Raw genomic sequence first — 8,439 nt, 5'->3', positions numbered from 1 at the left:
CGTCTCCGCTAAGATGATTCTATTTTGGAATGACTTCATTTTGCTTGTTCACAAATTGCCAGTAAAATAGGTAATTGCTCCTGGCCTGAAGTTAAACAATCCTGTTACTGAGTTACTATTATTTGCAGGTCAGAGAGCTACAGGAGGTTTGGCCTTCAAGGCACCACACTGTCCCCTCTAGGAAGAGGTGTGAAGTACAAAAACATTCTACCATGCCTTACAGAGAAATTAATTCTACCAATAATTATTGTTATTACAAGGCTCCTTGTTCTACCTCGGCTCCTTAAACAACCACACTGCAACTTATACAGGTCTTCTGTTTAGAGCAACTCTTACCTCTCCCCGACCCTTCCCTGCCTCTAACATAACTGTATGAGTGTTGCAGCTCACATACCTTTCCATAGGTCTTTATTAATAAGGAGCATCTGCAGGGAAACAGGACCTGACTCACTCCGCAGCACAGCTGCTTCTGCTGCTCACTTTCCCACCTAAAACAACAGTCCTGTTTCAAAAGCCGCCTCCATCACCGCAGCAGCCAGCTCCAACATCACTCGTGCAATGCTGTGCTGCCCTTCTAAAGGATGGAACATTCTTGGCTGCTCCCCACGAAAGAAATTCTTGAACGATATCTTTGTGTATCGCAAACGTACCTTGTTTCTGTGCTGTCTCGCTCCTTTTCTGCGTCTCAGTGGGGAGTATCCAGCCAGTGTAAGTCTTTTTCAAAATTGATTCCTTATCCATATTTGGGAATTTGTGCTGGGCACTAGCTGGTACGAGGCATGTTCTTCCCACAGTGCACTTTGGGACTTGTAGTTCCCAAAAAGGAATGTTGTTTTCCAAACCGCAAACACCAAGCAACAGAAACAGAAGTTTGAAACGCTGTTACCTCTGCCTTTGCTCAGTTGCTGGGCCCTTCCTTTTACGATGTTTCTGTGCTGTGGTTTCACCTTAACCAGCCTGAATCCCCCAGGAACTTCTTCCACAGCTAATGGCAGAGCACGCAAGCCCCTCGGGTGCACTGTTGCGCAAAAGCTGCTACCATGAGAGGCAGGTGCGTGGTCCTGCCTCCTGGAAACAACTACTTGTAAAAAGAGAGTTATGATCAAGTTTTTAATCGTGCTCTCCATGCTTTCTTCCCTGCTTCCAACACTGATCTGGCATAGAAACTCACCTTTAAAAGATGTTTTGCTTTTTAACATGTTCTACATCAGCTTACTTGGTTTTTTTAGGCAAGTAGTCATAGGGGGTTGGCATTACAAAATAAATAGATCCTGCCTCTCCTGTAGAGAACAATTTTTGAAGCGAGTTTGCACTGACTACCATCATTACTTTGTAACCAAGACACCCTACCGCTTTTAAATAACAACTGAAGAATGTGAATCGTTGCCCCTAGGGTACCGACGGAGACGCTGTTATTGTGCCCGAACTCCAGTTCCTTTAACAGCGTTACGTGCTTACACCCGTGGACACGGGGTGACTGAGAAAAAGGCCCCGGAGGAAGAGGAGGGCACCACCATCCCGCCCGGAGCCTGCTGCCGCAGCGGGGGAGCGCTCTGCCTTTGCAGCCCGCCCCAAAGCCCTTCTCCTGCTTGCCCGGCGCTGGCGAGGGAAGCCGCGGGACCGCAGCCGCCCTGCCCTCTTCCGAAACGGCCTCCTCCTGGGCCACGCTGCCCGGCGGGGACACGCCTGGGGCTGGGCTGACGCCCGGCGGCCGCGGGGAGAACGGCAGCGGCCGCTGCGGGGCTCTGACCCGCCTGCTAAGGCGGGCGGCTGAGGCGGGGAGCGCCGGCTTGGCCGTTTGCCTTCGGCGGCCGCACGAATAAGAAACTGAAGGGGGTTTTGGCAGGGACCGGCACTGACGCCGGTCCTGGCACAGCTGAAAGCATCGTGATCTCCCAGCCTCCGGGCGGGGCGGCCCCTGGGGCAGCCAGCGCGCCGCGGAGCCGCCGCCAGCCGTTAACCGTCCCCTCCCTCCCTCCCGCCGCCGCTGGACTACACGTCCCGCCGGCCCGCGGGGCGGGGAGAAGATGGCTGCCGAGGCGGCCCTTCCGCTGCTGGCAGGCGGCGACGCGAGGGGATCCTCACGACTTTCCGGGGCCGCCGTAGGCCGTGGTGCTGCCGCTGCCTGCCTGAGCGGAGCCGAGCCGAGCCCTGGGGGGGCGGTGGCGGCGCTGGAGCCGGAGTCGGGCGGGCGGCAGGCGGCGGGGCGCGGGGAGGATGGCGGCGGCAGCAGCAGCCCTGCCGGCACCCCTCCCGCCGCCGCCGCCGCCATGAGGAGCGAGCTTCTGGCCTGGTCCCCGGTCTCGGCCCAGGCGGCCTCGCTGCTGGAGGAGGCGGCGGACCTGCTGGTGCTGCACCGGGACTTCGCCGCCGCCGTGGAGAAGTGTGAGGCGGGCTGCGACAGCCTGGGCCCCGGCACCGGGACTAGCCCCGGCAGGTGCGAGCGACCGGGCGTGCGGAGCGGGGACAGGGCGGCGCTGGGAAGTGGCTCGGGGTCGCGTCAGGGTGCCCTCTCTCTAACTGCAGGCCGTGTCTGCCCTGTTTGGGGGGTTATTTTTTTAATAGAAGGCTTCTTGGGTTTAATAAACTATTTGGTGGTGTTTTGTTTTGTTTGGTGGTTTGTTTCTTTTTTTTGGCTGGGGACGAGGAGCCTCTTAGGTTCGAATGTAAATATCTGTATGAATGGCAGTAGCGCCAGTGGTCCTTGCTGTGGTTTTGCTTAACCTTTTCTTAATGATTTAAATTAAGGGAGGGTGGTGCTTGTTGCTAAAAAGCGAGTTAGTAACTATTTAAAACCCGACTTGACTTTGGCTGCAGTTTGATAGCGGCCTGTCTATATTTACATGTTTCATGTGACGGGATCTGTGCATATTTGGGCGAAGCGAGGCGTGCCTGGGAGCCGTTCCCACGTCCTCCTAGAGATACGAACTCAGTACATCTTCTTGGGGGGCTGAATTTGCCTTTTTATCGGAGTGAGGAGAGGGGAGGCGGGCGCCAGAGAACTGAGAGTACCTAGGCGAGGCTGCAGCTCACTGGAAGGGGATGCAAGGGGAGACGTGGTTGTAAGAAGCCCTTATTTAGGTGTTTCTTCATTACCAGTTCTGCAGAAGTGAAATGCTCCCTTTGTGTTGTGGGGATTCAGGCGCTGGCTGAGATGAACCGGTGGAGAGAAGTACTGTCTTGGGTCCTACAGTATTACCATGTTCCTGAACATCTGCCCCCAAAAGTTCTGGAGTTGTGGTGAGTTTCTGTGTGTAGCTGTCAGATATACACAGGGCTCGCGTTAGATTTAATAGCAGGCCAGGCTTGAACATTGTGTGGCATTTTCACTTTGCGCGGTGGGAGAATGAAAGCGGAACCTGGGACAGGCCTGTTCTCAACCTGCGTGTGCTGGAGCATGCCTGCAGGTTGCTCCATGGTGATAAAGTACAAAAGGGCTGATGCTGAGAAAGTAACATCAGTGGCTGCACCTATTGTCTGCCTCAGGAGTTTCTGTGCTAGGCTGTTTGTCCTTGGCAGCGTAGACCCAGGTACATCCCTTCATGATAGCTGCTTGTGGGTAGTAACTGTCAGTGATCTCAACTTTTACAAAGAGTTAGTGTTTTCTAGTATTTCTTTCTTGTATTTCAGTATCCTGTTATACAGCAAAGTGAGAGAGCCCCAGGTGATGCTGGAGGTTGGCAGTAGCTGGCTGAGAGACCAAACCAACAAGAGCCTCCCCGAGTACAGTTCATTGCTGGAGCTCTATCTGCTGCACGTGTTGCTTCCGCTTGGCCGGTTTGAGGGGGCAGAAGAGCTTGTACGTGGCTGTGATGTTTTTGACAGCGAGCAGCAGCTAGCGTTTCTTGGGACCATTTGTGAAAGCCGATGTCAGTGGACTCAACGAGAAGAGATGCACTCGGCTGCTGAGGAACAGCAAGACGCAGCAACAGAAACTGTTTTGGGTAGGCTTTCCCTCTGTTGTTTGTGCTCCTTTTTAAAAAAAAAAAAATTATTTCAAGTTAGTTAGTCCCTTACTAACAAAGGGTAGCAAGTATTAAGTAAGCACAAAGAATATTGTCATAACAAACCAGCCATGAGGAAGTCCTGTTGGGGATCACAGAAGGAAATGGAAGACTTAGCGATCCATTTGCTGACAATTCCAAAGTGCGTTTAGTCTCTGCTAAAGTAAAGAGATAAGAATTGTTTTCCAGGTTAAAAAGCGCTTCAGAATAAATGTATTTAAAAAAAAAAAACAGGTACAAAAGGGAAACTAAAATTACTAGCAATTCTTTAAAGGCACATTTTATTGGCTCTGTGTACTCTCCGTTTATAGTCGAGCCCATGTAGAACAGTGCACATCTGGCACTTAGTGCTGCTTCTCCAAAACTGTAAGTCACTTGACGTCATCTCCCACGAGAGAAGCTGACACTACTGCGGTATAAGATTGTATTAAACTAAAGTAGATGCCTAAAAAAAAAAAAGTATAATTAGTTCTATTGTAAAATTGTACTGTTTCTATGTTCCCTATTACAAAAAATAAAAACCCAACCCAACTCTCATGCAATCAAACTAAGAACGGTCTTACTTTAGTATCTTAGTTTCTTATCTTTATCTGTGTGATTACTTCTTTTACTTTGCCCTAACAGCCTTTCTATTCTTGTGTTCTAGGTGCTCTGTCCCAAAAGCTCTGGACCATGTTGACATTGCTGCGTAGAGCACTGAGGTCCATGTCCAGCCACTTCTATTTACTTCCATACAAAAAGATGCTCTTGGCTACTTTCCTGCTGTACCTGGTGGTGGTGAGATTAGACCCAGGTACAGCATTAAGATTTCAATTTTCTTCAGTCCTATTGTGGTTACAGAGAAGAAAATAATTGCTTTTCATAGATCTGGGAGACCCAAAACCTGGGTGTCTCGGAACTTATTATTTGGGCTTGTTTCTAATGTTTCCAGTTGCAGTCCGTGTAGAAAGATGTAGCTCCACAAAAGCTAGTTTTCTGTAAACAGTTACTAGATCCTCAGCTCTTTCTAGCAGACAAAGTACAGACTGTGAGAGGCGGGTTGAGCTGTCCTAGACTCAGCCTCTGTCATCTTGAGGTGCTACAAGGTGAGTATCTTAGAAGAGTGATTGCCTTGTAGGGCTGTCCTGTCAGGAAAGTGGAGGGTTGCCCAAGGCTGCAATGTAGTCATGCGTTTGATCTGCTTATGTTGGCGTCTAGCTAGTGATGGCTGCTGCTGCTGCTGAAGAATGGGCTGGTCCTGTGATGTAGAGGTGGCAGCTGGGGCGTGGTGGGGATGGGTGTTTCCCCTTCTGCTGCGTGGCAGGTGCTCCATAGCTATTCTGCAAGTAGTCCCTTGGAAAATGCTGGAGAAGGCTCGCTAGGGATGCAAGCAGTGCCCTGAGTGAAGGCCCAGTCACAGAGTCCCACAGAAAAACGTAAGACAACTAGGTTTTGATTAACTCCTAGTTGGGATTAGTTCTTTCTTAATAGCTTTAGTGTATCTTAGCTTTACCTTTTATAATAAAGGCTCCTTTGCTTTTTGTTTTGTTCTGCAGCTTCTCCCACCTCACTGCCGTTTATTTACAAACTGGTCCAGCTCTTCCGACACGCTTGGGCAGCTGTATTTTCTCCAATCCACAGGCCTCCAGTTCGAGACTAAGTGTCTTCCATCACGGAATGCATTTTTCTGTGCTGCTGTAAAACCGTCAGCTTGTCCTGAGGATGTTGTTAGGCTCTTCAAGGACTTGAAATCTGTGTCCTAATTGAGATGACCCTGTGAAGTCCTGTGCAGTGATTACCTTCATCACCGCCTTCAGATGGGTAGTGGTGGTGTATGAATTTTGAAACCACGCCAAGTATTCCTGATGTTTTGCTTGGCTCTGCAGCACCATTCTGTCCAACACCAGGGTAAAGCCACTTCTTCCGTAATCTACAACTGAATAAGAATCCTCCTTTTCAAACTCTTTGGTTTGGATGCAGCTCAAGTGGGGGTTGTGTAGCCAGTTATGAGCTATGGAAGAAGGCTCTGTCCTTGCAAATGCTGGGCAGTTCCCTGAACAAGTGAAATAGCATTCCTGGAGACATTACTATAAAAGGCAACAGAGTACCAGTAATGAGGGGAATATTCTGTTTTGCCTGAAAAGTCCAGCATGGCATTTAGGACAGGCACGTGGAACATAAACACTGGAGAAAGTGAAGCCTGTTGCATTTTGAAGGCCATGGTTTTTCTTGTGACTGATGCCTCCTTATACAGGCGCTCTTGATTTTAGTCCTATTTAAGCCAGAAAGCCAAGGTGGTGGGCCGCCAAGACTATTGTCCTCCACCTGCTCTTCTAAAATGCAAATTACAGCACTTCATGCTTGCCTGATGCATAGTAATTCTTAGGAGCACGTTGTGGTGATAAGGAAATAGATTTATTTTTTTAAACTATATTCTATATTGTTGTCTAGTTGAACAACTGAAGTTGTTGCATTGTTTTACTCTTTCCCTACCTCTTGCTTTGTTTATGTAGATGTCAAAAAGTCTACATACATCTAGAATTGCCCCCCCTGCCCCTGGTATCTAAAGTCCTGGGTTGATGGGAGCCGTATATCAATGCTCTGTTATTCAGAACAAAAGTTTATTGATAGGTAGAAAGACACTTCTTTGAGATTCCAAACCCTTCCCCAGATCTGTGGCAAGAAAATTATTATCTTTGCAGAAGATCTGTCACGAGACTGACCCCTTTTCCGATCACTTGGGGCAGAGATTGGAGTTTCTGGGATAGAACATTAATTTCTTCTCCATCCATCCAGTCAATGGATTGACAAAGGGTAAATTCCAAAGCAGAGAGTACTGACCTACATAAATACTGCTTTCACTGGCGCAAACCGTTGTGTGCTGGAGAGGACAAGTTAAAGGCAATGAACCTTCGTGGCAAACAAGTAGCCTGCCGTCCCAGCATCTGTGCCAAAGGGTTCAAGCTGTCTGACGTCAGCCCAAACTAAAAAATGCTGAACAAAGCAGCCTTTTTGGTGGGCAAATTCTATCCAATGCACCAAACCTGTGAAAAGTAGCCAATATAGATCGCAGTGTGGTTCTTACAACAGTAGTCCCCTTTAGGTTGTTCCTTTGTTTCCAGCAGTAGCCATACACTGAGGTGGTGGCTATTTCTGTTTTCTTCACACAGGTAGCAGCCTGTTGGTGCCTTCAAACTGCGTGCAATCTGTTGCTGTCTACTGGGACACTTTGAAAACATTCTGCGTCTTCACTGCTAAAAATAGTTCCCTGTCTATTTCTTCTTGAATTATCCCAGTAGAAAAATGCTTCAATATTAGTGTCGGGTAAACTAAGGCAGGCGTGAATGCAGTAATGACCTTGCCTAGTTGTCTCGACCGAAACAATCCCGTATCCCTCCCCAAAGTTTTTGCCTCTGCTAGGACTTTACACCAGCATAAGTAATACATAATGCTTCACCATATTAAAAAGTTATTTCTTACATACCCTGTGCACATAGGGAAGAGCTGCTCTTGTCATTGCTAGATGGTTCTTGTAATCCAACTGTAAGTGTAGTTACAACTCTGCAACTCCCAGTTGATGGGAAAACAGGTAGAATACAACACAGAAGCTCTGTTGGGAGTTGAGCTCTTTCAAGAAATGACTAGGTTCTATCTACTGGCCCCTTAATTTCCAAGACCTCACTTTAAGTCCTTTGTGAACCAGTTAATGAAATAGCAAACTTCACAGAAGCCAGGCCAAATTCTCACCAAATTGACTGTTTAGGTAACAACCATTTTTTTTTGTTCTAGTTTTCTATTAATATTTTCAGTTAGATGGCAGAGCTGCATTTTTGGGAGTTGGGACCAGTGGTCTGGGCAGGCCATACGTAATGTTTAGAATGCTGTTAAATGTCATAGCCACTTATTTACCAGGGCTTTAACATTCAACTTGATTTTAAAGGTAGGTTAGTAACCTTCACTTTTTTTGAGTACTACTGATTTTGCATTTGTATTGTATTTAATTCATTGTGAGACAGCAAGAAGGCAGAAACTTTTTTTTTTTGCAATTAATACTAAAACTGCATTATTTAATTTTAACAATAAAGTGACTCCGGATTTACTTTTTTTGTAGAGTTGCTTGTTTGTGCTGTGATTAAGTATATGAAAACTTCTGCATTTAATGTATCAATACACTCCAGTTTTCAGACAATTTCCAGAAATGTTTCACTACATGTCCTCATTGTACAGGCATATTTGAATTAAGTGGAAGACTTGTTCAGTGTGAATCTGACGAGATCTAATCAACTGATGATGTTGATAGGGTGTAAGTCTGCATTTTTGTGGGAGTTCAGAGAGTGGTAATTACTTTCCGTGAAAGATCTAGCATTCTTTTTTTTTTTTAAATATGTGTCTCTGTGTACCTCGGAATGGCCAAGACCAGTACGACCAAGAATAAAGGACCTGGTATTTATCTTGA

The 8,439-nt window shown here is 47.4% G+C and overlaps 1 protein-coding gene across 1 annotated transcript; it reads left to right on the top strand.

Annotated features, from left to right (window-relative positions):
- Positions 1-2,270: 2,270 nt before the first annotated feature.
- Positions 2,271-8,439, top strand: PEX26 (peroxisomal biogenesis factor 26). The gene is made up of 5 exons (XM_086467138.1): positions 2,271-2,437; positions 3,100-3,240; positions 3,631-3,944; positions 4,651-4,797; positions 5,540-8,439. The coding sequence occupies exons 1-5, from the start codon at positions 2,271-2,273 to the stop codon at positions 5,641-5,643; spliced, it is 873 nt and encodes a 290-aa protein (XP_086323264.1). The 3' UTR covers positions 5,644-8,439.

This window comes from Leptosomus discolor, chromosome 1 (assembly GCF_034619465.1).
Source record: "Leptosomus discolor isolate bLepDis1 chromosome 1, bLepDis1.hap2, whole genome shotgun sequence".
NCBI classification, from domain to species: domain Eukaryota; kingdom Metazoa; phylum Chordata; class Aves; order Leptosomiformes; family Leptosomidae; genus Leptosomus; species Leptosomus discolor.
Note: the sequence above shows the minus strand (reverse complement) of the source record. Positions and strands in the feature narration are given on the sequence as shown.